This window comes from Hyaena hyaena, unplaced genomic scaffold, assembly GCF_003009895.1.
Source record: "Hyaena hyaena isolate Hyena2069 unplaced genomic scaffold, ASM300989v1 scaffold_220, whole genome shotgun sequence".
Taxonomy (NCBI): Eukaryota; Metazoa; Chordata; class Mammalia; order Carnivora; family Hyaenidae; genus Hyaena; species Hyaena hyaena.
Window position 1 is genome coordinate 1,965,555 of NW_024080852.1, and position 27,889 is coordinate 1,993,443.

The 27,889-nt window shown below is 48.9% G+C and overlaps 1 protein-coding gene across 1 annotated transcript in view; it reads right to left on the minus strand.

The window, feature by feature from the left end:
• CLCN1 (chloride voltage-gated channel 1) overlaps positions 1 to 24,266 on the minus strand; it is a 32,978-nt gene extending 8,712 nt beyond the window's left edge. The window contains exons 1-17 of the mRNA XM_039243033.1: positions 24,087 to 24,266; positions 21,979 to 22,052; positions 21,301 to 21,404; positions 20,868 to 20,999; positions 20,160 to 20,288; positions 19,828 to 19,961; positions 18,622 to 18,699; positions 18,182 to 18,260; positions 11,810 to 11,935; positions 11,437 to 11,521; positions 11,121 to 11,222; positions 10,436 to 10,520; positions 9,826 to 9,975; positions 4,111 to 4,180; positions 3,811 to 3,921; positions 1,948 to 2,161; positions 1,596 to 1,729 (exon numbers count right to left, since the gene is read on the minus strand). Of these exons, the coding sequence (XP_039098964.1) occupies positions 1,596 to 1,729; positions 1,948 to 2,161; positions 3,811 to 3,921; positions 4,111 to 4,180; positions 9,826 to 9,975; positions 10,436 to 10,520; positions 11,121 to 11,222; positions 11,437 to 11,521; positions 11,810 to 11,935; positions 18,182 to 18,260; positions 18,622 to 18,699; positions 19,828 to 19,961; positions 20,160 to 20,288; positions 20,868 to 20,999; positions 21,301 to 21,404; positions 21,979 to 22,052; positions 24,087 to 24,266 (1,987 nt within the window). The remainder of the gene's footprint in view (positions 1 to 1,595; positions 1,730 to 1,947; positions 2,162 to 3,810; positions 3,922 to 4,110; positions 4,181 to 9,825; positions 9,976 to 10,435; positions 10,521 to 11,120; positions 11,223 to 11,436; positions 11,522 to 11,809; positions 11,936 to 18,181; positions 18,261 to 18,621; positions 18,700 to 19,827; positions 19,962 to 20,159; positions 20,289 to 20,867; positions 21,000 to 21,300; positions 21,405 to 21,978; positions 22,053 to 24,086) is intronic.
• Between the last annotated feature and the right edge of the window lie 3,623 nt (positions 24,267 to 27,889).

Consider the following 27,889-nt stretch of genomic DNA (forward strand, 5'->3'; position numbering starts at 1 on the left):
TCAGGAACTAACAAATTTAATGGCTCCAAATGGCCCTACGTGATTCTTCTTAATTATACTAATTCAAACCCTAGGTGAGTATTGATTTAAAATCTAGTAAATACCTACAGGGAGGCAGTCTGAAGGGGATAGAAGTTATAGTGTCTGCCCTCAAAGAATTCCTAATCTAGTGAGACACAAATATACAAACTACACAAAGAAATAATACAGAGCAGGATTAAACGCCAAAGGATGGTGAAAGAAAATGGTGTGTGAAATCATTGCTTTAAACCATTCACTCCGCTGGGGCGCCTGCGTGGCTCAGTCAGTTAAGCATCAACTCTTTTTTTTAATGTTTATTTATTTTTGAGAGAAAGAGAGAGAGAGACAGAGCATGAGCAGCGGAGGGGCAGAGAGAGACGGAGACACAATTCAAAGCAGGCTCCAGGCTCTGAGCTGTCAGCATACAGCCTGACATGGGGCTCAAACTCACGAACCATGAGATCTTGACCTGAGATGAAGTTGGACATTTAATTGACTGAGCCACCCAGGCGCCCCAAGTGTGGACTCTTGATTTTGGCTCAGGTCATGATCTCAAGTTCATGAGACACAGCCCTGAGTGGGGCTCTATACTGACAGTGCAGAGAATGCTTGGGATTCTCTCTCCCTGTCTCTCTTTGCCCCCACTCCCCCAAATAAATACATAAACATTAAAAAGAATAAACCATTCACTCCTTCATACAGATGGTTTCTTCTGCCCCTCACATCGGGCACTGAAGGACGGCTACCATTTAGCAAAGTAGCAAAGAGATCCACATAAGGGATTAAGCCTCACTGTTCATGGATTCCCTGTTTGTGAAATGTATCTACTGCCTCAAACACGGGTACATATTTGTAACCCCCAAACCAGTGCTCAAAGTGCCCTTACCGTCACAGACCTGTACAGAGTGGCGAACGACTGGAGCCTCCCGTGCACACGTTTCCAGCTGAGGCTGGAAAAGTGATGCTCTCCCATATTGTAAACAAGCATTCTTTTCATGGTCCATTTTTTTGCTGGTTTTGTGTTGGTGATTTTGCTGCTTAAACCCCACCCTGCCCCTCCCCACCCCCAAGCAAGAAGGCTGTGATGGGCCTTACTGAGAACATCCGTGTGCTAGGAGACCTCTGCTCAGGCATGAGTTATAGCCCTGTTGGCCATGATTTCTAGTTAGTGAATCCACAGCATATACAAAATAAGCTGTCTTTAAAGAGAAACACACATAAAACAAGTTTATGCGTTGATTAGTCGAAGAAAATGTGGCCGGAGGAACCTAACCCTGCATTTCCTCCAGGGCAGTTCAGTGTCGTACCCGTGATTCAGCGTTCATGGTGACTTGAGAGAACATAACTACAGTGACTAATGAGAATCGGCTGTAGCTCTCTAATTGGATTTTTAACTATCTTCTTGTGCTTCTGTTGGGACTGTTGGGCTTCTCGAAAGGAAACACAGCTGGGTGTGCTGTGGCAGAAATGAGTGGTCCCTAACGAAAAGCCCACACTACAGTATCTCCTCCACCTCGGTGGAGCCCTTGTTCAGGTCACTAGCTCAGGAGTCTGTTTCCTTCCTTCCCACTGACCTTTCGAATCAACCAGCGGTAAAGTCTTGACGGTGGTGGTCTGGAGCAGGGTTCGCAATTCCCCATATGTGCAGGCAGCTGAAACAAACTTCACATCACGCACCATGATGTCCTCAACAAAGATTGTAAATTTGCTATGGAGGGAGAAAGCATGGGGGGTTAGCCCCGCCATAGGCTGTTCCTTTGCCATCCCAGGCATTCAATCACTTAGAATATTCATTAAGTACGTGGGAACATAAAAATGAGCACAAAGCAGCGTTTCCAAATGTTGACCCTAACCTTGGTCTCAACCTCAGAACCTCACCACCCCCACCCCATCACGTCTGAACTAATTCCAGCTGGTGCCCCTGACCTGAGCTGGTTCCAACCAAGGTCAGGCAAGTAGGGTAGCTTCTTGACCTGGATGATGCTGTCATAGAGGGAGGGCTGCAGGCTCTGAGCCACCATGTTGGCCAAGATGACAGCCACCATCATGGGGAGGATGTGGGCAATCTGACCCGTTAACTCAAAGCAAATCACAGCTGTGGAGACTGTATGGGACACCGCACCAGTCAGCGCTGCTGCCCCTAGAATGACACACAGGAAGTGGTGGGTTAGGGTTGCCATTCCTGGCATGGAGGGCATGTGGGGATGTGAGGGGAGTGACGTAGAGCGGGGAGACATGACCTTGGTCAGTACCAACACTCTTGACATAACTATCTGTCAAGAGTAGTGGCAAGAATGCTGAACAGATAGAAAATGAGTTTGATCTTATTCGATGTCCTTTGGCAATTTGCAAAATCATTGTGTGTGCCCAAATTTTCACTTATAAAATGAAGACAGTTCCTTGAGTTTGAATTTTTGGATCATTCCTTTTTGTTTTGTTTTGTTTTTAAGTAGTCTCTACATCCAGTGTAGGGCTCTAACTCACAACCCTGAGGTCAAGAATCACATGCTCTATTGACTGAGCCCACCAGGCACCCCAGAAGTTTGGATGATTCTTAACTGAGCATTTTAAAACTCTGATAGCATTTTACTTTGGACCTCAGGTTTCAATGTCAATAATTTATGAGTGAAGAGGGTCAAAAGCCAGGACTCATGCTGTGGACTTGGAGAATGACACCTGTGTCAGATTGTGATTCTATAATTTCTCAACTGTATAAGTAGAACTTGATTCTTCTGGAATCCCATATTCTTATCTCTAAGGTAAGTGAGGTATTAAATAAGTCGTAAAACCCTTGCAGATCTAAAATGCTATGATTCTGTGAACTCGTTGATAACAGAATCTGTCTTATTTGTTTTTAGTTATGTTTTTCCATCAACAAAAATAGTCACTAGGAGGTATACATGAAAAGAGAACAAGAAAAAGTTACGAAAGAGAGGGGCACAGTCAGTAGAGTATGTAACTCTTGATCTCGGGCTTGTCAGTTCAAGCCCCACGTTGGGTTGTACAGCTTGCTTGATGGGGAGTAAAAGCAGATGATTCTAATTGATGAAAGAGGCTTTTGTAAAGGACTGTGATTGGGGAGTCAGGTCACCATATGCACTGTAAGGCTGGTTAGTGCTTCTACATTTAAGGGACACATGGCCTTAGACATTATGGGATTTTTGGTGAAGAACATAAGGAAGAAGGAGGCATAATGATTTTGAGGATTACACTGGTCTCTGTGTTAGACATGGTTTCAGCTTCATGGGATTGTAGATTTAATGAAAAAAAGATTATCACAGATTCTCAGAACGTTAGGATTGTAAGATATCTCAGAAGTCACATTAGAGCAAAGAAAGTGGGGTGCGGAAAGGTAGCTAACTTGTTCCGTAGTCATGCAGGTGACAAGTGGCGGGGATGAGCACAGAGCCCATGTTTCTTAGCCATGTACTCTTAAGTCCCGTTAATATTAGCACATCTGCAGGTCGGATGGGAGTATCCAAGCCAGTCATCTGCACTGCTGTTTCTGTGATTCTTTGGAAGCAAAGAAAAATCCCTTACCAAACATTCAGACACAATCCTAGGTATTATCTTGTTTAATCCCCATAATCCCTTTTTTACATAAAGAAACTAAGGCTCAAAGATGTTCAATAAGAGCTAATGAGAGTCAGAGCCAAGGGCTGATTATTTGAACAAAAGTTGAATCAAATAGCATAAAATTAAAACCTCATTGTGTAGCATGGAATAAAGATGCCATGGGAGAGTTTGAGTGTGGCGATTAGGAGTTCCGGGGGGTAGAATGTGTCTTACCAATTACTGCATAGCCCCCAGGTAGGATCTTGTAGATGATGTCATCGAATAGGATACCATCAGGGAAGAGCATGGCCATGATCTCTCCTACCAGTCTTCCAAATGCAGCTCCTAGAGGAAAGATGAAAGAAACGAAGGTATTGAAAGGTCCAAGTTCCTGATCCTCTATATTTTCAGAGCCAATCCCTGCTTGGGCAGTAAGACCAAATACAAACCCCGAAATCCCAGACCTTTCCTTGATTTCCCGGTACCTTAGATTGCAGCTCTCAGTAAGATCTCAGGCTTCCCACAAGAACTTACCTAGCACAAACACAGGCATGAAGCCTCCGCAGGGTATGGGCATAGTGGTGGCCACGATGGACATCCAAAACTGGGGTAAAAAGAGGCATCAGGACACCCCCTCAACCCTGCCCAATACACACACACACACACACACACACACACACACACATACACACACACTCCACCCCCTTCCCACTTCCAACCCTCCTTCTTGCTTCGAGGGTCACGGAAAACCTGGGAGAGTGAATCTTTTTGGAAGCCATCTTGTCTGCACCCTTCCTCCAGAACCAAAAAACGTGGCGCACTCAGGCTAAGAGACCACCAAAGACAACATTTTAAGAAAGTTCCTCCGACTATTAACCCAAATTGTTCCTTCTTGGAGTGACTATGTTTGCCGTTAGGCAATCTAGAAAGAAGAGTAGAACCGCTGAAGACTCCTGTCCCTGTTCCAGAAGGGTCTAGCCTATATGGTACCCTCTTAGCCTGAAGAGGTCACCTCAGCCGAACAGCCCGAAAGTCTTGAAGCTGGAGGATATCTTTTTGCAGCCAGATTATGTTTCTGAAAAAGGGCCCATTTCTAAGTGGCAGACATGTTAGTCTTAGAAACTTACTATATGACTAACGTAGCTTTGATGTGGTCATTTACAAAGCAGTTTATATGGTAAACCTCACAAGGGAGTCTGGAGTGAAGCCTGTCTTGCCTGAGCCATTTCCTCTTAACATCAAATCACCTTAAACAGAGGTTAAAAACAAAAACCCAGCTCTGTCCTGGCCATACTGGAAGGGCACACTGAGAAACCCAGCCAAGCTCCGGGGCCAACTTTGTCGGGTAGTATTCCAACAGAAATTGGAACAATTTTAGCAAAAGCAATAGGTACATTTTGTGGCAAAGAATGTGGAAGAATTGAGAAATAAGAGTGGAGAAAGGAGTATTGGTTGAGCTTTTGAAATATCTGTGAAAGAAATAAAAGTATGAGACACAGCATGTGAATTAAGAAACAGGTTTATGTATCACTTCCAAAATAAGTTAAGCTAATCTTACAACTAAGGATCTCAAACTAATTTGGTGAAAGATGGCAGCAGCTAAGTCAGAACAAATTGACAGGATGAAATATTTACAATAAAAAATCTGTACCAATTGTCCTAGAATCTAGTGAGAAATAAATTTCTTAATATTATGAAGCTTAGAAAGATTCCCTTGAGGAGCATCTGGATGACTCAGTCAGTTAAATTTAGGTCATGATCACATGGCCTGTGAGTTCGAGCCCTGGGTCTGACAGCACAGAGCCTGTGTGGGATTCTCTCTCTCTCTCTCTCTCTCTCTCTCTCTCTTTCTCTCTCTCTCTGCCCCTCCCTCGCTCAATCTCTGTCTCTCTCAAAATAAATAAATAAAAATTAAAAAAAAAAAAAAAAGATTCCATTGAACCAGGGCTGGTGTCAAGAGGCCATGACAAAAACTCTGGGAAGGCTTCCTTCCAGAAGCTCTGAGTTGAGGCAAAATGCATACGTACTTCTTCATGTCAGAATATGAGCATGTAAAACAGTTGAGAGCTACAAAGTCAAGTGTACAAATGAAGAGAATATAAACTAAGAGGGCCTTGAGTATAAAGCAACTGCATGCCTCTTCTCTGCCTGCTCTCAGCACTGGCATGGTGCTCATAAATGCAAGTCAGATACAGGCAGGATACTAGGGAGGGAGGAATGGAGGGAGGAAGGAAAGAAAGAAGAGAGTTTGGTCAAATAGCATCCATGCAAAATAGAAAAGGCTTCTCTGCGCTAATATTTGCTGCAACACTCAACAGAAATACCCACTGGGAAACTGGCTGAAACTGCAGACGACCAAACACCATGTCAGTCTGTCTGGATACAGTGTTCTAGACCCCTCTAGTTTAAACCTTGTAAGTGATTCTGACGTATAACAACTGGAGACCCCTTGAACTATTCTGTGCCATCTTTTTGGAATAAGCACGTGAAAGCTTATTGGCTCCGGTTAATCTGAATGCTCCAGTGATACAGGTAATAGGTGGCTAACAGGGCTGATTTTGGAGGGCGAACTTTGAATTATCCCTCACGATATGTGTAAGCACAGATGACGCTCAGAGGACACCGATGTGATCAACTCCTGTAGCACAAAGAATGACACACGAGGCTAGCAAACTTTCTGAGCTATTAGCACATGAAAGGAAGGATCCAGAAACAATGTAAGTAATGAGGAATGCAAATAACTCACAAGAATTTAAACACCCAGTTCTAGAGAACTGGGAAACTAGAGATCCATTATGACAGATGTCATTTTATTTAGACCCTACACAAGAAGGAGTGCTATGAAGAATTCCACTGAGCCCCGGGGTTACGCTGAACAGTGATACTGGGTAATGACGTTGGACTCTTAGAAAGGGAAACTGAGAAGTTGTCACACCCATTGTGGGAGCTGGTGACTTACAACATGGTGATACTTTCTGTGTCTTAAGGCTGAAGAAGATGGAAGTTTGTTTCATCAATAGCTGAGAATCTTATCTGCTTGTACCTACACTGCCTATAGGTATATATGTAGTGCAGGTAACCTATTATCTACACACCTACGCTTTGGAGTAAATAAAAGGATGTATATGTGTCCAACAGCAGAACAGTGAAAATGCTGGAAGCCGTGATAATCAATCAGACGATATCACAGATTTACAACAGTGAGTGGTTTTACGTTTATAAATATTATAGAATAGCATAGGCTGCTTATACTGTGGGGTTTGAAACATAGCCCAGGAAGTATATGAGTTTCTCTCCCTGATATGCTTATGATATACACATTATCAAGGAGGTAATTCAGCGAGAAATTAATAACAGTGACATACAGTTGAGTGCTGCTGTATAATCCGAGTAGGCTTCTCAGAATAAACATTTATCTGTAAAATTGAATCTAGATATATACTTGGGAATCTAAGGAGGTGAGGTGAGGTGAGGTGAGGGGTAGGGAAATGTTGAAGAATATATACAGTATTTTGTTTCTCCAAAACTTTTTAAAAGCTTGAAATTTTATTTTAATTATTTTAAAAAAAATTTTTATTTTATTTATTTATTTTTTTTGCTCTTTCCACCATTTTGGAAACTGTGGAGGCATGCTGGGAACAGGATTCCTGAAACGATAAATATGTCTGGAAGGCTGTGGTCCAAAGCCAGCTTTGCTGGCTATAAGCAGGGTCTCCGACCAGAGGGAGCACACAGCTCTTCTTAAAACTGAAGGTGTTTATGCCCAAGATGAAACTGATTTCTAAGCACAAGAGATATGCCTATGTGTACAGAGCAGAGAACAACACAGTGACTCCTGGTGGCAAACCGGATAAAACCAGAGTGATCTGGGGAAAGTAACTCCTGGAAACAGTGGCATGGTTCGTGCCAAATTCCGAAGCAACTTTCCTCCTAAAGTGATTGGCCACAGAGTCCATGTGATGTTGTACCCCTCAAGGATTTAAACTAACTGAAAAGTAAATAAATAAAGGTATAGATTTGTTCTCTTGTAAAAAAAAATTTTTTTTTTTTTAATTTGAGAGAGAGAGAGAGAGAGCATGCAAGTGGGGGAGAGGGGCAGAGGGAGAGAGAGAATCCTAAACACGCTCCACACCTAGTGCAGAGCCTGACATGGGGCTCAATTCCACAACTGTGAGCTCATGACCTGAGCTGAATACAAGAGTCAAGGCTCAACTGACTGAGCCACCCAGCTGCCCCAAAAGCTTGACATTTTAAAAGTATATATGATCCTATCAACAATAGCCAAATTATGGAAACAGCCCAAATGTCCATTGACTGAAGAATGGATAAAAAAGCTGTGGTATATATATATGTGTGTGTATATGTATACATATATGTGTATATGTATATATATGTGTGTATATGTGTGTACACACATATATATATACACACACAATAGAATATTACTTGGTGATCAAAAAGAATGAAATCTTACAATCTGCAGCAACATTAATGGAACTAGTATGAATTATGCTAAGCGAAATAAGTCAGTCAGTGAAAGATAAGTAACATAAGATTTCACTCACATGTGGAATTTAAGAAACAAAACAGATGAACATAAAGGAAGGGAAGGAAAAATAAGATAAAAGCAGAGAGGGAGGTAAACCGTAAGAGACTCCTAAGTACAAAGAACAAATTGAGGGTTGATGGGGGGGTTCGGTGGGAGTATGGGCTAAATGGGTGATGGGCATTAAGGAGGGCTCTTGTTGGGATGAGCACTGGGTGTTATAGTAAATTCTACTCCTGAAACATTATACTATAGGTCAGCTAACTTGGAGTTAAATAAAATTTTAAAAAAGTATATATGATCCCAAAGTTACCATATAGTTCAGTCTATATTATTATCCTTGAACAATAAATTCTGAGATGCTATCGAAACTTGGACTTGCTTGGTTACTTACAGGAAGCTGGGATTTATAAGTTAGAGAAGATGAACTCTGTACTGAAAGTCCAAAAGTCAAATCCCTAACAAGACAGCAAGAACATTTTTATGATAAAAATATCAAATCTTTTGAAGGAAGAAATTTAAAAAAAGACATAATTAGTAAAGTAGGTGTGCAAAATATGGAAGTGTCGACCCACCGAACCCATGTGGAGTGGGACGGGAAAGAACATGCACAGATAGAGCTTCTAGAAACCCAGAGCAGATCCTGAGAATGTAAGTCACAGACTTGGAACCTGGTGCGTCAAGCACCTGGTATCTTTAATCATGGGATCCTTGGCAAGTACATTAAAGGAGCAGCAAAAAACAAACACATGTTTTTCAACCAAAAGCATATATAACTTACTGACTCATATCCTGTGAAAATACAGATTCACAAAAATTATCATGAAGTTAATAGCAAGGTATTCAAAAGCATGAAAGTTCAGTGTGGACAGTCTTTTAGGTGAGAACCCTAATATACAGAGGAAAATCATGGATTGTTCAGGAAAGATACACTGTCAGTAATAAGGCAACCATTGAAAGAGAAAAAGGAGAGGCAAGCAGCAGCTATAAGAGATGTCACAACTAGGGGTGGAGATAAAAATATCTTTGTATGAGGTGGTGACTGAGAAGCTTAGGATTACATGGTCCTTGGTGGGCAGACTTGGAAGAGAACAAATCTAAGAGACCAGTTGTGGTCTCCCAACTGAAATTAGGAGGAAATGGCTTGAGAGTGGCAAAATCCTCACAGCCTCACTGCCTAACTAGGAAACGATACCATATATAAAAATTATATGTAGTCACTAACAAAATTGATTTAAACATTTTATCTCTTCTATGATTCTAGAAAAGAGGTTACCCACCAGACGGGGGAAATGCATATGCAAATCATCTAAAAACTTGATACATGGAGAGGGAAGTACCCAGTTATCTAATAGGTGGCGGGATTTGGTTAGTTTACCTGAGGTGTTCGCACAGTGATCTATACTGCTCAGCCCCCTCTTGTCCTTGATTACTTGTTACTTGGCTGCTGTGACATCTTAAGCACTTAGCCAGTGGAACCTTTAGGTGGCCTACGGTAATGATGGCAACACCTCTAAGTTGCCGTGAATGGACCCTGGCTCACTTCTACGGATGAGCAACTTATCTGTGCTATGGTTTCCCCGCTATTTCTTTTTATGTTGGATGAAGCCCACATGAAGCTTGCCTTTCTCTACCCTACGCAAACCATGGTTCCAGGTTGAAAACAGACAGAAGCTTAGAGGGTCAGTAGTGCAGGGGGGTACCTTCATGATAAAGAAGAGGAAGATGATGATGATGACGTTGACCCGTGGATGGATCCACACAGCCGACCGGCCCAGGCTTTCAGGGTCACCCACGTGCTTTACCCACGTGTTGTTGTCAAACAGGGTGCTGATGGCTTCACGAGGCATCAGCTGTGGGAGGAAGAAGCAAAAGTGAGTCTGTCTGCAAGGATGTTTGGTGCTGGCATTTTGTACCGAACCGATTCTCCTGGGGCACCTGGGTGGCTCAGTTGGTTAAGCATCTGCCTTCAGCTCAGGTTACGATCTCATGGTTCATGAGTTCGAGCCCTGCATCGGGCTCTCTACTGTCTGCTTGGAGCCTGCTTGGGATTCTGTCTCTCCCTCTGTCTGCCCCTCCCTCTCTCCCAAAATAAATAAATAAACTTAAAAAAACAACAACAATGGATTCTCTTGTCTTTTTTCAAAGGTCTCTCTTGTTCTGTTCTCGGGGAGAGATTCTACACTTGGGTAAAAGTACATGTGCTCAGAAGCTGGAGGGACATCTGTGCGGAGGCCCTGCCCTGGCTTAGTCCCAGTCACGAGCTCAGTGACCTGACTCCCACCACACCCCCCCAGACTCCTTGGAGCTGACCTCTCCAGCCATGAATTGACCCATTCCTGGTGGAAAAGTGAATGAGGCAATGACGAAGGTGACGATTCCGGGATACAGCAAGCGGCTGAAAAAGACACAGATTTAAGCTCCCCAAGTTAGTCACAGTGGATGCCACAGAGCAGGCAAGCTGGGTCCTAGCAGCTCCTGCAGCCTTAGCTCTTTATTTTAATTTGTTATGTTATTAAGGGGGGAGGGGAGAGGCAGGGGAGAGAGAGAGAGAGGGGTGGGGGAGAGAGAGAGAGGGGTGTGGGGGGGAGAGAGAGGGGGGGGGGGGGGGAGAGAGAGAGAGAAAGAGAGAGAGAGAGAGAGAGAGAGAATCCTAAGCAGTCTCTACCTCCACACTCAGCACAGAGCCCAGTTCAGGGCTCGATCCCACAAACCGTGAGAGCATGACTTGGGCTGAAATCAAGAGTCACACGCTCAGTTGACTGAGCCACCCAGGTGTCCCAGCCTCAGTTCTTTAAACACAGAATGTTCTTGCCACCAAAAAGCAATCTTTAATGGGCAAACCACACCGTTCTCTCCCTATGTGGAATATCAGGGCTTCTATATTTTATCACAAGCCACGTAAAGGCATTTACAGCCTTTGAGAAAGATTAAAAGGGAGGGGCTCGTGGAGAAAGCGGAAAGTAAATGGGTAGGACACAGAAGGGCAGTGACTCACTGCTTCGCCAGAAACTGGCTGAGGGCCTTGTGCCTTCGGACACCGAGCATGACTTGGCGATGCAGGTACACAAATACGGCTCCCAGGAACCCACAGCAAATCCTGAGGGCACAAGTGATATAGCAATGCAACCTTCATCTCTGACCTGGCCATGGCAGGGAAACAAATACCAGGCACCCACCCTCCCCCCAGCAATGCACGCTTATCCACGCCTGCCCCCACTTCTTCCAGCTTGGGCCCCTCCCAACCCAGAGCCGCACCCTGCCCCCACCCGCAGCTCTCCACTCCCAGAGCAGGTGACCCCGACCCCACTGACCCGATGATGGCAAAGGCTGGGAGTTCCTGCAGATCAAAGGGGAAATCCATTCGGAAGTTGGTTCGGAAGAGGGCAGTGATGGTGACTATGGGACGGAGAGGCATCATGGTGGGAGCGCCACAGAGACGCAAGGGGAAGCTAGCGTCATATGCGGAGGGTCAACTCTTTCCTTCCTCCAAGGCCAATGTCACCTCTTCCACTGAATTTCCAGTGTTTATGCCCAAACATTGCCCTTCCACTCCGTGACCCATGACCAATATCTTTGCTCTATTTCCTTGGGCCCACTTCCGAAATAATGCCATCCATTCCTTTTCTAAACCACCCCGAGGAGCTTCCTCCCACGCCCCGTTACCAGCCCCCGTCTCCCCGTTACCGGCATCCTTGTTCCACACGGCCAGCACGCGGAATACAAAGGCACTGAATGTGGCCGCGAAGAATCCTCGCCAGTAGTTCCGCACGGCAAAGTAGGTGGAGGTGACCTCGATGCTGAACAGCACTCCTGCAGGGGCGTGGAGGCGGTCAGGGGCAGACGGAGGGAGAGGCTCTCCCCCAGCCCCCACCCTGTGGCCCTGAGGTGCTTTTGCTGAAGCCTGGATCACGAGGGGAAGCAGTAGTGGGAAGTCATGGTCTCCCGGAATCTCACGGTCTAAAACATACACTTGCTCGCGCCGGCAATTGTTTGCAGGCCGGGGCCGTGGTCCAATAAGATACAGAGAGGAGCAGAGGGCGGGGTGGGTGGGGAGTGTGGTCCTCAACCCACAAACCAAGAGGGTCATGTGGTCCCGCCCTCTCTCCCCCTTAGAAAGCAGAGTTGGGTGTCATTCATGATTGTCAGATAGCCACAGGGACGTAAGGGTTGTTGAAAACTTTCTGCAGAGAAGTTAGGGGAGAGAACATTTCCAGAGTGGGTGCTCAGCAGAGCGGCCAGGCAGAGCTCAGGACCTCCGAGGAGTCTCCCTCACCTTCCCTCCAATCTCTCCTCCCTCCTCCCAGGTACCATATACCTTAAGGCAACTTTATAAGGAACAAATGAGAAAAATGAACATGAGAAGCCTTCACAAGAGCTGACAATACTCAATATTCCAAGAAAAGAAGGGAATTCATCAAAGTGTTAAAAAATATTAATATTAGGGGTGCTTGGGTGGCTCAGTCGGTTGAGCATCTGACTCTTATTTTGGATCAGGCCATGATCCCAGGGTCATGGAATTGAGCCTTGTGCATGCACACTGAGTGCAAAGCCTGATTAAGATTCTCTCTCTCTCTCTCTCTCTCTCTCTCTCATCTCTCCCACTCCCCCTTCCCCTGTGTGTGCTCTCTCTCTCTCAAATTAAAAAAAAATTAATATTAAAAACTTGATGTAAAAAAACAAAAACAAGAAGAAAAACCAAGAGGCTAGAGTTAAAAATAATTTTGCTTAAGAAAGGTGAGTGGGGCAGAAGGAAAGCTAATTAAAAGACCTAAATAAAATAAATAAATAAATAAAAATAAAAGACCTAAATAGCACTGTCTCTGAGAGAAGATGCTGGAGTGGAAAATGAGGAGGTTGATACACAGAACGATAGCAAGCACGGGGAGGGACAAAGTGAGGAACACTAATGAGGGCATAAAAGCCAGATTCAAGAGAAGGCAAAGGAAATAACCTTTGAACACATTAAGAATAAGGGAGTCGGGGGGGGGGGGGTGGCGCCTGGGTGGCTCAGTTGGTTAAGCGCCTGACTTCACCTCAGGTCATGATCTCACAGTTCGTGGGTTCGAGCCCCAAGTTGGGCTCTGTGCTGACTGCCAGCTCAGAGCCTGGAGCCTGTCTTCGGATTCTGTGACTCCCTCTCTATCTGACCCTCCCCTGCTCATGCTGTCTCTCTCTCTCTCTCAAAAATAAATAAAACATTTTTAAAAAAAGAATAAGGGAGTGGACTTTGATTAGATGCAGGGTAGAAACTGATGGCAAGAAGAGCTAGCTAAAAGCTTCATCTTTATGAAAAATGAGGAAGAGAAACCAGGAAAAAAAAAATGCAGCATACCATTAGACAAATGGAGAAGAAGACTGGCCCCAAGAGAGATCAGGAACCAGATAAGGTGTGTCTCCTCCTTTCCCCCCATGGTGGAGGGTTGCTGGCCTGAGACCCCTCAGGTAGTGACTTCCATCCTCACCAATTTTTTTCTCCCTGTTCTATATGCAGAGTCACATCTCTGGAATCTCCCAGGACTTTCCCGCTCTGTTTCACAGGTGACAGTCAATAGTTAGTTACTTGCGCCAAGGGGATGGTGGCCTAAGGGTTACCCCCTCACAGGGTAGCTGCAGCATTTTGGCCGAGGGTCCCTAGTGGTCAGCTCAAATGCCACCTTCTCTGGGAAGGCATTCCCAGCACCCTCGTCAGGTAGAAACAGCTTACTGTCTCAGGCTTTTGGACTGTTTGAGTACTTGCCACTTGCAGATGTTGTTGTGTGTTTCCATCTCTGAGTTTGCCCCTAGGATCGAAAGTTCCTTGGAACTCACCACCTACTACAATGCCTGGCACATCGTCAGGGCTTATTGTCTGCTCTGTGGATGAACAGGAGAGGAAAGGGAGGAGAGAGAACAAGAGAGAACAGAATGGGTGAAATTTCAGAGAGCAGAGCAGGGGAAGGGGGACCTGGGGGCAGGCAGCTAGGGCTGCCAGCCACCCTTTCTACCCCTGCTCCTCAAATCACATCTGGTGAGGCAGCTGCCTCCCTGGGCTGAAAGGAGGATTTGACACAGTGGGGGAGCAGGTGGAGGAAGTCTCTCTCCTTTTCCTTACCAGTAATAAGACAAAGTCAGCTTTGATTTGTTGGGGCGTAAGCTATCTGACTTATGATGACTTATGAATATTTTACGACTACTTATTTTGCAACCCTAGGCTAGACTTTCTTTCCTCCGATGTGGTTCTGGGATGCTTTCCCCAGCAGTCTGTCACTCTATGCTCAGGAATGGGAACTGATTTTAATATTAGTCTGAGCCAAATGGCAAATGTGCTGCTAAAAGCAAACAAAGCATTAAAAACACAAACAGCTTTTGGAAACTCTCCGGTCTAAGGTTCTATGGCACAGCTCTCTTCTGCCACCCTGGAAGTTCCCTGTTCTCCCCCTCGGGCTCCTGTGCCTCTACCCAAGCCAGGGCCTTGACCTTGGGCTCCTGCTTCTGCTACTCACAGACACACTTTCTCAATTTCGTTTATGCTCATGGCTTCAACCGTCACTGACATGCTACTGGTTAGCAAAGCGAATTTTTCAGCTCAGTTCCTGGACTTCAGACTCAACAATCTAGCTGCCTGGTCGGTATCACTCAGATATGCCTCTGGGTCTTCAAACTAGATAGATTTAAAGTAAAATTGATCAACTCCTCCAGACCCGTTTCATGTCCCATATTCCTTATCGTGCTGACTAGCACCGCTGTCCACCCAATTTTCCTTGAAATAAACTTTGGGAGTTGTCCCAGATTCCTTTCTCTCTCATGCTTTAGAGCCTCACATAAAATCAACCTCCAGGTCGCATCAGTTTTACTTTCTATCATCTTTACGCATTATCCTCTTCTGTCCAGGATGCCTCCATCCTGTTCAGTCTCTTATCATCTGGCATCAGGGCTGTGACAATAGTCTTCTTGTTAATCTTGGACTTAATTCTGTTAATCCATGGGCCGGTTCTATTCTGCACACATCTGCCGGAGGGACTGGATGGACGTGCCGGGCCTGTCGTGTGTCCCTCCCTTCCCTGTACAGATTCTTCCATGACTCCCGTTTCCCGTGACAGCACTGCCGAAAGTCTGATCTGTGAGATCCTGAGTCTCCTGAGAAAGAAGTTCCTTGCAGAAGGGAGTGTGCGGGAAATGCTGTGTTGGAGCCACATTCTGCATATTCACAAAGCATGCCAGCATATCCAACATTCTGATAACTCTTCCAGTTTAAGGACCTAGATATTTAACACAGTATTTTCCAACTTATTTGACCTTGAAACTCTTTTCACATGTTACCTCTATTAATGCCGTGGGGGAACTATGTTCTGTAAAGCACATTTGGACAAATTGTGGCCTGGAGAATAGAATCCACATTCTTGTGCGTGGCCTATGAGGACCTTCACGGTTCATGATTTCCTTCCTTTATGGTTTCCCTATGCAGACTCATCTGTTCTCATTTCCTCTAGCAATGCTCTCATCTACTGCAATCACAGCCCCCCGATCTTGACGTTGCGATGCTATTTCTACTCTCTAGAGTACCCTGCCCTCACCCTCTTCCTTTGCCCAAACTGCCATTGAGACACTTCTCTGGGTGGGCTCTGACGATTGGGTTATCTGCCCATCTACCCTGTCAACTGTGAGCTCCTGAGACAATGGGATCCAGCACACCCAGAGGGCACGCAGCACAGAGGGCATATGACAGAAGCAAAAAGATGTCTGTCACTGTAGCAGGATGTTGAAGCAGATTTCTTTCATTGGTGTAAGGGATGAAGAGTTGGCCATATAATGAATAAATTACCATTTTACTATTTTTTTCTTTCAGAATTATTCTATGTTTAAAAGAAAAATAATTAAATAATCCTATCTTTCAGAATATTTATTTTTTTTAACTTTTAAAAAATTTGAGAGAGCGCGCGCGCAAGTGGGGGAGGGACAGAGAGGAGGAGAGAGAATCTCAAACAGGCTCCACACTCAGTACAGAATCCAATGCAGGGCTTGATCCCAAGACCTTGGGATCATGACCTCAGCTGAAATCAAGAGTCAGATGCTCAACCGACTGAGCCACCCAGGTGCCCCTGAAAATGGCATCTTAAGTTTTCAGTACTGAACCTTTTCTCAGGTCAAGAGCCATGTTTTATCTGTAACTCTCTTACCGTCTTCCCTGTATTCTACCCTGGACCAAGAGAAACCTTCCTCATTCACCCTAGACATTCCAGTTTTATGCAAAAAATACACAGTCTCTTCATTTTAAAATAATCTGGCTGGTTAAAAACAAAAATTTAAAAATTCCACCTGTCTGAAAATGTTTTTTAGACCTTCTGGATTTGTAAGGCAAAAAGAGAAAGTAAAGGTGAAAGTGGGTACAAATGTTCAGTGTGAACGTCTAACACCCCTCACTCACGGGGACTAGTGACTTTAACGACAAGAGCTAACACCAGAAGTGCAGACAGGATGCGGGCTGATCTTACACTGTGCGAGCCAGCACAGCATCAGGACAAGCGAGTATGATGCACTTCCATTCCTTCTGAACCCTTATTCGTAAGTGATTCCTGAGCCGAGATGTGTGAGCTTCCCGCACACGCTTCTACGAAGGGGCCGATTACATTTTCATAACTGAAAAGCTACCTCTAACAGCTGGTGTGTTTAAGGAGCATATGTTTTTCCTGCACTTTTGCTTCCCCAATTGCCAACTTGGTGCCCTTTTTATCACCAATGAATCCAATGAATGAATGATCCATGTAGTCCCTCCTGAGTTAATCTTGTTACAACTGACACCCGTAAGCAAACAGTTACGGCTGCTTTCTTTGTTGGTGTCCATTTGTTAGTGATCCAGGACAAAGAAAAGCTGCCCTTTGCCTTTCCTGTGCAGAGAGATCTAATCTCAGGTTTAAGTTGCTGTCTGGGAGCAACGGTGCTTTAATTCCCATCCGCAGCCCTCGTTAAAGCTGACCATTAGTCTGAATAAACCCCACCCAAAGCCCCGTGTCCTTGATAACACACACAAACGGAAGTTCTCCCTTGGAGAACAAGGTCCCCTGTTAGAAGACGTAATAGGCGGAGGGCAAACATGTCCAACAATATCGACAGGCTTTATTGATTACAAGTAGGGGAATCGTGGGGGCTGCCTTGGTTTTCATTCCTGGCTCTACCTCTCGCTAACGGCGGCCTTGCTCGAGTCACTCACCGTCTCTGTGATCGGTTTTCTCCTCCCTCTCCTCTGCCATCGGCCTCATACAGTTTTTAGCGGGAGTAAGTGTAAAGTGCTCAGACCATCACTTGCGCATGGTAAATGCTCACTAAAAGTTTGCTGTTCTTGTCATACTTCTGTTTTAATGGGCAGTGTCGCACTTGGGGAACAGGGCCAGGCAGCGGACTGATGTAGGAGGGGGTAATCACTTGCCTCCAAGTGGTGTCCCAAAACAACAGCCAACTCCCACAGCACAGCCCACCGTCAGCATGTCAGTGTAATAGTATGGCTGCTACTAGGGGAGAGAGAGACAGACAGAGGGGGGGGGGCAGGGAAGGGGGGCAGAGAGGAACGGAGAACAGGCAAGGGTGGGGAATAAGGCAGAAAGAGCGGCTTAAGTCACAGGCACTGTGAGCCGTCCCATCTCCCCCGGTGATTCCCAGGCCAAAAGAAACTCAGTTAGTCTGGAAAACAGGAAGTGACCTCATAGGGCAAGCCAAATATAGAAACGGAAAGAAAAGGTAAATATATGGAAGGCAGGTAAGCCAATAAATGACGGTCAAGAGAGGGGCTCGAGATGGGAACAACACAGGCAGGAAGTTTCAACAGCAAGAGAAACAGAGAGGACTTCAGACAGACGCTACCATTAAAAGCTTGCATAAAATAGCCGCCAGCCGCGAAAGAACGCACAGCCCTTCGGTAGACAAGCGTGGGCACCTGGACCCCTGGGGCTGTGATCCAGGGTCATTCCTTGAAAGCCCACCCAGCAGTCCCTTCGGCGAGGGCCCTCTCCACCCGGAAGCCTAGGCAGCCACTCAAACCCCTTTCCAGGTCGTGCTCCGGGGTAGGGAGGAAGTGGGACTTGCCTCCGACAGGGGCTGCAAAGCAGCATCCCACGCCCACCGCGCAGGCCGGCACCAGGAGATCAAGCCGCCCAGACACGGTCTGCAACAGAGAAGCACGCGGGACAAGGCGGGTGGAGGGCTGGGCCGGCAGCAGTGCTTGCAGGGATGGGGTGGGGGGACCAGGAAGACACAGGGAAGCGCGGATTCGGGGGTGGGGTGGGGGTGGGGCACTGGCGCGGGGAGCTGGGGGGTCTGCAGGCTGGAGGAGCCGGGGCGCAGGTGGAGAAGGGCGGCCCGGGGAAGGCTGGGGAACGCGGGTGGGGGGACGTGTGTGGAGAATAAAGGAGCGTGGGTTAGCGCGACGCCCCCGTTCAGCATCATGGCCAGCCCAGAGCAAAGGCAGCCCTCCCGACGCCTCAAACACACGCAGGCCCTTCCTCATTTCGCTTGCTCAGCCTTACCTCATACACCCCGCAGAACATGGACATGAACCTGCTGAGGACAGCAGCACAGATGCTGGCGATGTGCACAAACGGGCCCTGGGACAGAGAGGGGGGCGAGGGGTCAGGAGCAGGGCCCCAGAGGGGAGGCCGAGGGGCTTTCAGTGGACACGCTTTATGGCCCCAGGCACGGATCTGGGTGCCAGAAATGCGGCAGGGAGCAAGACAGGGGGTCTGCCCTGGTGAACTTCATCCCACGGGGGCAAGGAGGGAATGGACCAGCATTTCGGGGAGGCTACGGTGGGGGAAATGAGAAAGGGTGAGAGGACAGTGAGAGGCAGACAGACGAGGGTGTGTGATGCGGGTTTAGAGAAGGCGCTTGGACGGTCACAATTGAGCAGTGTCTCCACTGAGACGAGGCGGTGAGCCACGTGGGTGTCAGGAGGGAGACCGCTCCAGGCTGCGCCCTGGGACGGGGACAGCTTGTGTGATTGAGGGACAGGAAGACCTTGTCACCCAAACACAGTGAACAAGGGGCAGCTTGGGAGGGCAGAAGACCAGTCAGAGAGACGCCAGATCAGCACAGGTCTCCTAGGCCCAGTGAGGCCCTTGCACTTGATGTTTAGAAGACGGGAAAGCCGTTAGACGTTCCTAAGCAGAGGTTCAGCCAGTACTGATGCCATTGCGAGAAGACGACCCTGGCTGCTGCGCGGATGCCCGATTGTGGCCGGGCAAGAATGCACGTGAACAGAACCCTGAACAAATACAGCCTCTCTCCGGGGTTCAGCTTTCGGATTTTAAAACGAGGAAACTGGTCTGAAGTGTCTCCAGGCAGTGGTCCTCCGCTGGGGGAGAGCCGCCCCCCACCCCGCCCCCCAGGGAAATTTGCCACTGTCTGGCGACATTCTGATTCTCGAAACTAGGGGGCGCTACCAACATCTAGGTAGTAGAGGCCAAGGATCTGCTAAACCTCCCACAATGCACAGGGCAGCCCCCCCAGAACGACCCAGCCCGAAATGTCCACAGTGCCCAGGCTGGGAGACTGTGCTCGAAGGCCCTGCCGGCCCAGACTTCTGTTTTTCTGCCCCAGGACGAGGACCTTCCCGAGTATTCCCGCTCCCTAAGGCACCCTGGCTCTGGCCCTTCCCCAGCCGGGCGGGTGGCGCTGGCGCGCAGAGCTCCCTCCGGGCTCAGTGCTGCCCTCTGCCGGAGTGCCAGCGGACTCACCTCTTTCCCCACAGGAATGCCACTGCCCAGCCCTGCAGTCAGGGCCACAACCTTGGCCACAAAGGCCTTGAGGGTGAGGTATTCCTTGAGGATAACCCCACGGAGTATTGTCTTCATTTCGGGGATCCCGGAGCCTAGAAGGGTCAAAGGGCGATTATGTGCCGCTTCCAGCTAGAGGTTAAAAGGCAGACAACCAGACAGCTGGAGGCGGTGAGGGGAGACAATGGCAAAGCAGGGGGAAGGGCTGCCAGGGTCCGCGCACCAGAGAGACCACACTGACAGCAGGACGGGGTGGGACGGGGTGGGGGTGGGGGGTGGAGGGGAGCTCTCACCAACTGCCTGGGGAGAGATGAGGTGGCAAAAGAGGGCGCTGAAGAGGATGAGAGTGAGCGGGAAGGTGACCCAGACGAGGTACTGCAGCGGCAGGTTGGGCTGCATCTGGTAGTAGGCCCACTTGTAGGCTGCAGAGACACGTGCCTGGGGTCAGTCCCCGCCTGGCGGGGTGTCACCCCCCCCACCCCCCGCCCCCGGGCCAGCACATCGCAGTGTGCAAGGAGCGTCCTCACGCCCTGCCTGTCCCGTCTGCCCTCCCCACATGCTACTGTTCTCACTGAACACAAGGGAGCCTGAGTTGGAGGTGCCGTGAGCCGTCCAAGTTCCCCCAACTTGGAGGAGGCAGAGTCCACGGCAGTCCTGAAACCCCGCTCCTGAGTGCTGGGACTGCAGCCTGCCCTGGTTTGCCCAGAATGGGGAGGTGGGGGGGGGGTGCCTGGGACTCAGGGTGGTCGGTGCCCAAACCAGAAACGCGCTGGGGAAATGGGGATGAGCTGGTCACCCTGTTAGAGGGGCGCGCTTGGCGGGCAGCAGCTGAAGGGGCAGAATTGGATTTGGGTCTGGGTCTGGCCTCCTGAGCCAGACCTCCTCTGTGCAGCGCCCCCTCCTCCCAAAACATGCCCAACTTATCCCAGGCAGGAACTGTGGAAACTCTAGGAACCGCTGTGTGGGGAGAGCCCGAGGATAAAGGACCATGTTAAACCTACCCTGAAGGCTTTTGGCACTGACATAATCCATGCTCCAGCTAACCAGAGCCATAAGCAGTCCCAGGAGCACCAGAAAGATCCAGTCTTCTCCCAATTTCCTTCTTACCACGTGTCCCAGGCGGCGCATACAGTCTGGGAAGAGGGAGGGATAAAAAAAAAAGAGGGGCTAACCAGCCACTGCTCTGGGCTGTGACTGAGGACAGGAGCGGAGGAGCTGGGCCCCTGGGGTCTTATTCACCGAGTTCCCCCGTGGGATGCCCGAGTTCCTTCTAGCAATCTCGTTTCCTGGGGGTGGCTGGGAGGGAGAGTGGGGGAGCGTGGGTGTGGGCGAGGGCAGGGTGGAGGGGAAGCTACGCGCAAGGGGATGTCCCAGTTCTCTTAATCCCTGTGCCTCCTTCCATTCCAGATCCCGTTATTCCTCAGCCCCCGTCACCTTGACATTTAGAATAGTGATCCGCATCCTTGCTATCCACGCTCTCACTGGAGCCCGTCTTCTGGGGCACCCCCGTGCCCTGCTCCTTGTGTGGGAGCTGCTGTCTGTGATGGCCATAAATCTGGACACAGAGAATGGGAGATGTTTTTTTTGTTTGTTTGTTTGTTTTTTTGTTTTTTGCCGTTGGAGTCCAAAGGAATAGACAAAGAGAAGCACATAGACCCACAGGGAAAACAAATGCTTTTTAAACTCCTGGGCGTTAGAGCCTCACGTAGGGTCGCTTCGTGGTGGTCCCTGCCCTCCACCCTCCGTCTCCGCGCTCCTACTCTTGATGCCTTTACCCACGTGTCCATTCTCACCTTGTCCTCATCTTGGTGGCTGGCAAGGAGGCCAGTTTCTACTCTAAAGAAGAGACACAGGAACTCTGCTAAGGCTGGACCTCTGTGTCAACCAGGTGTTTTATGTGTGACTCTGCTTACTGTGTGTCAGTCTCTCTCTACTATCCCAGCCGCCCTTCTCTGCACTGGAGAGAAGATTCCTCCCTCCCGGGAATCCTGATGTGACCAGTAAGGACAGACTAGCAGGGGACTCTTGGTTTACCTTTGCCTTGGTGTGTCTGGCCTCTCTTGAGGCCCCTCAGTTGCTCTGCCAAGTTCAGAGGAAGCCCACCGGCCTCACCTCCCTGTGCTCATGGGCACAAACAGGAAGCAGTCCTGGTGAGGGACTTCCCACGACAGAGTAACCAGACGCTCCTACGATGTGGAGAGGGCAGAGCGGCGCCCTTCAGCTCTGGGAGCCCTCCACTCTCGTCCCCATGGAGAGCACGTGTGTTTGGGGCAGGGGGAGCAAGGGCTCTCACTGCTTTTGGTCTGTCCTCCCCCACTGCACTAGCTCCGCCTCTGGGGCCAGGGTCAGGCCAGGCCATGTCGCCGGTTCTGGGAGAGCCCTTGGTGGGAGAGATCTGATTTCACAATACGAGCAGCAGAGTTTACGCCCCGGTTCTGGACAGGAGCACACTTTGCCCGGCTCGCGGCTGTTCTGTCTCCCGGGATGAAGTTGGTGGCTGAGAGAGACAGTGTGTCCCTCCCTGCGCTACCTGGCCCAGGAGAGCAGACGCTACCCATGTGGCTTAGTGCACATCCCTCTACCTGCTATCTCAGCTGCCTGGGGCCCCAAGCTGGTGGTGGCAAGGAAGGGGGTGCGGAGGCACGGAAGGGGGTGCTCTAAAGCAAACCCTGGCTGGGAAACACCTTGAGAGAGCCAGGTCTGTGCCGGGTGGCTCAGGGCTAAGCGCCACATCAGAGCAGGGTTGGGGGAGCGGAGGGCCAGCTCAAGTGGGAGGGGCGTGCTGGGATTCATGGGTGTGTAGGGGTGAGGCTGGGAATGGGAAGATGAAGCAGTGTAGACACAATGTAATTATTGAAGCTGGGTAAGGGGTACTTGGGGGTTCATTACATGGGTCTATTTTTAAGTTTGAAATTTTCCATACTACAAATGAACAGAGAAGAACCTAAGTCCAAACCCCTCTTCTTTGCTTTCAGGCCAGCTCCACTTCCCAAATTAATTCACCATTCCTCTCCATCACGAAGCTTCCTGCTACTTTGGCTGGTGTCCCCATGTCTTGATGGCATTTCACTCACCCCACCCAGGCATGTGGTGACTGGTGAGAGGAGCACAGGGCCCTGAGGAGGGGCCTTTCTGTCCAATCCTGTCTGGAGTTGCAAGGCCAGGCCAGGCCCCACCTTCTCCGGGAAGCCCCTCTCCCCCCACTCACCATCCCCATCTCCCCTGACTTTGCATCCCCACCCCCCACTGATTCCCCAGGGGTGCCCTTAGTAACCATCTCCAGGATGATGAGGACTGCTGTGTGGAATCTCTTGTCCCCCCCACCACCCCGTGCTGACATCACCTGCACGGCCACCCCTTGGTTCCCCGCCTTGTCTGCATCCCCCTCATCACACCCCCTCCCCACCATCTTTAGCTAAAACACCTTTAAAGTCTGGTTTCTGGTCCTGACAGGATCCACCGTGACCCTGTGCGCGCACATGTCCCTACGGACTGTCACCCGCGCGGATATCTGCGGCAACCTTGCAAGCTTTCCTTCATAGTTGTGCCTTCCGTCCCCTTTTCCATGCTAGATGTCTGCAGCCCACCCATCCAGACACCCCCAGTGAGCAAACTGGGAGCGCACACCTCTACCTCCCCGGGGCGCCTACCACCTGATAGGTTCTTACTTGATCAACCTTCCCACCCAAAAGTTAGATTGCAGTTCTTCTGCTCATTTTGACTCCGGTGTACCTTTCTTTGATCACCGATCCGCAATTCGGCTCGTCTTCTCCCCCTGCCCCAGCACCTTTCTTCTGCCCTGTGCAGAAGTGTCTATTCATGCGCGCTCTGCAGAGGGTCAGCAGGGAGAGAGCTGGTGGCGTCTGCGCGGGGGTGAGGGTGCAAGAGGCAGCTTGCACACACAGAGGTGTGGGCTCCCACGCCAACCACTCTGGGCAGGTTATGTAAGCACGAGCTAGTCGAGCCTGTGTGGCTGTGCCTTTCCCCCTAGGATTCGGGTGTTAGTCAGGGTTATGTAAAAGTGCATGGGGCTCTCTATACACGCACGCTTAGCTGAGCTCAGCCCTTTGAAGGATTCTCGTATTTTGAACACATCGCCATGTACTTTTTAAAGTTAAAACAGAACACTTCTCCCACTTTTCACCTATTTCCTCATCTCCCCCAGAGCCGTCACACAACTGTCTCCCTGATTCCACTGCCCCCTCCCCCCAGGACTTTACCTGCGTGGGGCGGGTGTTGGGACGGGGGCCTGCGTCCCTCCGGAGCCTGTGCTGAAGGGCCCCATTCTCGGAGGGTAGTCCATAGCTGGTGCAGTGCTCGAAGGGCATATACTGGTACTGGGGGGCACTACCCCACCAGCTTTGCTCGCCCCCGCGCCGCTGGGACTCGGACGGCTCCATGTTCCTTCCCGGGGCCAGGCCTTGGCCTGCTCACCCCTGGCCGCCCCCAGTACAGCTCCTTAAGCCCGTCCTCCTGCCTGTCCCCAAGGCGTCTGGGGCAGCATGCCCACCCCCAGCTATTTATAGCCATCTCTCCGTCACATGACCCCCCCCATTGCCACATCTGATCTGCTTGGGGTCGAAGCAGGTGTGAGGGCGGTGCGGGGGTGGGGTTGGGATGAGAACCTGAGGGGAGGCCCCGCAGGGAATTCCCTCAGTGGGGCTGGCAGCCCTTTCCCCTCCATAGGCACAGGGAGGCTTCCAGCCCCAAGCCACTGGGCCCTCTATAAATATTGCCCGGACCAGCACAGAAAGAGGCATGCTCTCAGACCTGTGTGCTCCCAGGGAGCACCCTGTCTGCATCTTCAGGGTGTCCCGCCTTGCTTCCCCCGAGGGAAGGTGAGGGGTGGGCCTTGGATGGAGGGATCCTAAGGCCTGGGAACCTGGAAGGTAACTCACCGGAGAGAGTAACTGGTGTCTCTCTGCCATCTTTCCCTGTCTGGTGGCTCCCAACGCAGTATCTTCCCAAGATCGGGTCCTCATCCGAGGGACCAACTCTCCCATCCCAGCCAGTTTTCAGGTTTCCTCTCCAGTTGTGCTATTTCTATCTGCCAGAGGCCGCTAATAATGCTTTGGGGTCATCCCCTTGACGCCACCCTTATTACCCACTGGGTGTGGGAAGCAGGGGTAACAGCCTTGGGTTCTGGCCTTTCTCCCACTTCCCAGACAGATATGTCAGTCACACCAGAAGCCTGGACTCTCAGGGAGGGATGGAGCCTCCATGCAGACTGTGGAGCACCTGCCTAGGTCTGTCACGGAAGGTTAGATAACAGGGAAGGAGGAGACGCAGGTCAGGGGCATGGGGTGGGGGTGGGGGAAGGGAGTGTTTCTCATCACGAGCCCAACAAACATAAAAGATGACGGGGAAGTTCTCTGTCACTCTTTCCTTTCCAGGTCAATAAATAAGTTTTGGCCAAGGCCCAACTATTCTATCTGGCGTCACTTTTTTTTTTAGCTGAGTTTCCTAGGACATTCCTTCCCCTGTGAACTCCTCACTATAGAAGAAGTTACAAACCTGAGCCAAAGCATAGTTTAGAATCTGTCACCAAGTGGGGTCTGCCTCAGGGTATTCCAAGTTCAGGGACTGTAGGGTACGGACACCAATCACTTGCTCTGCAATTAAACCTTGATCTCTGCTAAATGGCACTGTCCAAAGCAGGGCAGATGGATGCCATCAAAAGCCTGTTTTCTAACATAAATCCTACCAGCTCAAAGGCCCATAATCCACAACCAATGATTACAAATGTGTGCTGGTGCGAGGGCCTGAAGGCTCTGACAGATACCTTCTCTGCAGGCAGAACATAAGGAAAGAGATCTGAGGATTTGGTGTGAGAAGAATGGACTCCCTTACGAAGGAGAATAGAGCGCCAAAGTCAAAGTAGATTCTTTGGAGGGGGAGCTTCAGAAACAGAAAACACTGTCACCTGTTTGAGGAGGGCTCTCCTGAATGTAGCCAGTTTCTACAGACACTGGATAGTCCTGAGAAACAAGCATCTAACACAATTACTGTTTCTTCACCTTTCCTTAGGAAATCAGGACGTGGTTATGGATTCCAGGATTGGAAAGCAGAGACCAGTGGGACTGGGAACATCAGCACGCCACCAAGCCCAGTAGAAACACCAGCTTGGGAAGTAGAGAAACCAGATTCTGAAATCGGGAGAGTCAAGGAAATGTGCCGCTGCTACCGCAGAGGGCAAGGATTTGTGAGTAATTTATCTTGGGTTTGACATCGGAAATAGTTAAAAGCTCATGGGTTATCATCTTTAAGAGAACAAGAAAATAAAATGTCGGGGTGCCTGGATGGCTTGGTTGGAGGAGTGTGCAACTCTTGATCTCAGGATTGTAAATTCAAGCCCCATGCTGACTTCTGTAGAGATTACTTAAAGTCTTCAAAAAAAATAAAAGAAGATGTAAACTATGACCACCCCCTGCCCAATAACCCATAGATAGGTACAGTGCTTGAGTTCTTATTTGGAAGATGGGTTCCTGGGGAATTCTGTGAAAAGCTCTACAATCTGGAAACAGATTTATAAGCATGCATGCGTTCTATAAGGTATGTATACTATGTAAGGAATGAATTCTTCTGAGGTTTTAAATGGTTTTTTTTAAAGTTTATTTTCTTCGTTTTTGAGAGAGAGAGAGAGAGACAGTGTGAGTGGGAGAGGGGCAGAGAGAATAAGAGAGAGAATTCCATGCAGGCTCTGCACTAATTGGTGCAGAGCCTGATGTGGGGCTTAAATCTATGAACTGGGAGATCATGACCTGAGCTGAAGTCGGATCCTTAACCGACTGAGCCACCCAGGCGCCCCTTGAATAGATTTCTTGATGTCTAGGACACTAAAAGGTAAAACCTATAGGCTTATGGAATTGCTATTTGAAGGGAGGTTGTGAAAAATGACCATATGGGACATAGGTGCAGGGGACAGTGTGTGTTGGAGTACAGGAGGGTGTGAACGAGCCACCACCCCGCCCCCAATGGGTTCCCATCAATTTAAGCATGAACTTTCTCTCTGGGTTACACCCTTGTTTTCAGACCTCTTCAAATCTGACTCCCCAGCCCACTGGACAATGCACCATTTCATTCTCTTGAAGGGCCTCCAGACATCACTTTCCCGCCGCACATCCAGCCCAGCACTGAACCCGTGACCAACCACCTGCCTTTGTTTCACCTAGGCAACTGTAACTTCCCGCCCCGCACACACCTTCTAATGTATTCCCGGGTAGTAGTAAGCTCCTCTATTCCCCACTGGACCCTGACCCCCAGACCCCTGCAAATCCTTGGTGTCTTCCAAGGCCCGCATGAGGCCTTCCTGATAGCAATGGACAGGTCTCTTTCCCTTCTGGTTTCTCAAACATGATACGCTTGTTCTCTAGTCTCTACCTAAATAGTGCAAAGATGGAATAGTCTTTGGTCTCAGGCTCATTTCCCCAGCTCAGTGGGAAAAATCTAGAACCCAAAAAAGTGAAGAGGAAAAAAAAAATCTCCTGCTAGGAAGTCACAGAAGTCATTAACTGTTAAGAGCATACATTCAAGCTAACATTTTGTTTCACATTCTGACCTCAGTTTCCTTAGAAAGGCAATAGCTTAGAGGATTATGGTAATAAGAGAACGCAAGCAAAAAAACTTCCAGTGTTTGCCCCCAAAGCGAGCACTGAATATGAACACCTATTACTGAACTGAAGCTCATTCAGCTGGAGTTCACAACTGTCAAGCATTTATAATGCATTAACACTGTGTGTCACTGCACATATTTAATCCTCTTGGGGACCTTTTAAGGGAGCAACACTTCTCATTTTCAGCTAAGGGAAACTGAGGTTCCAGGAGGTTAGGTACCTTAGCCAAGGTCTCTAATATCCCAAAAGGCTGAGCCAGCATTCAAAATCCATCTAGAGTTCATGGCCTTGAAGCTACATTTCTTCCTTTTTTGCGTATTTGAAGTCTGAGCCTCATTTTCCTCATCTGAGAAAACAAACGGAAAATGATTACAGCTCATGGGCCCACAGGGAGGGTGGCCTGCGAAGGC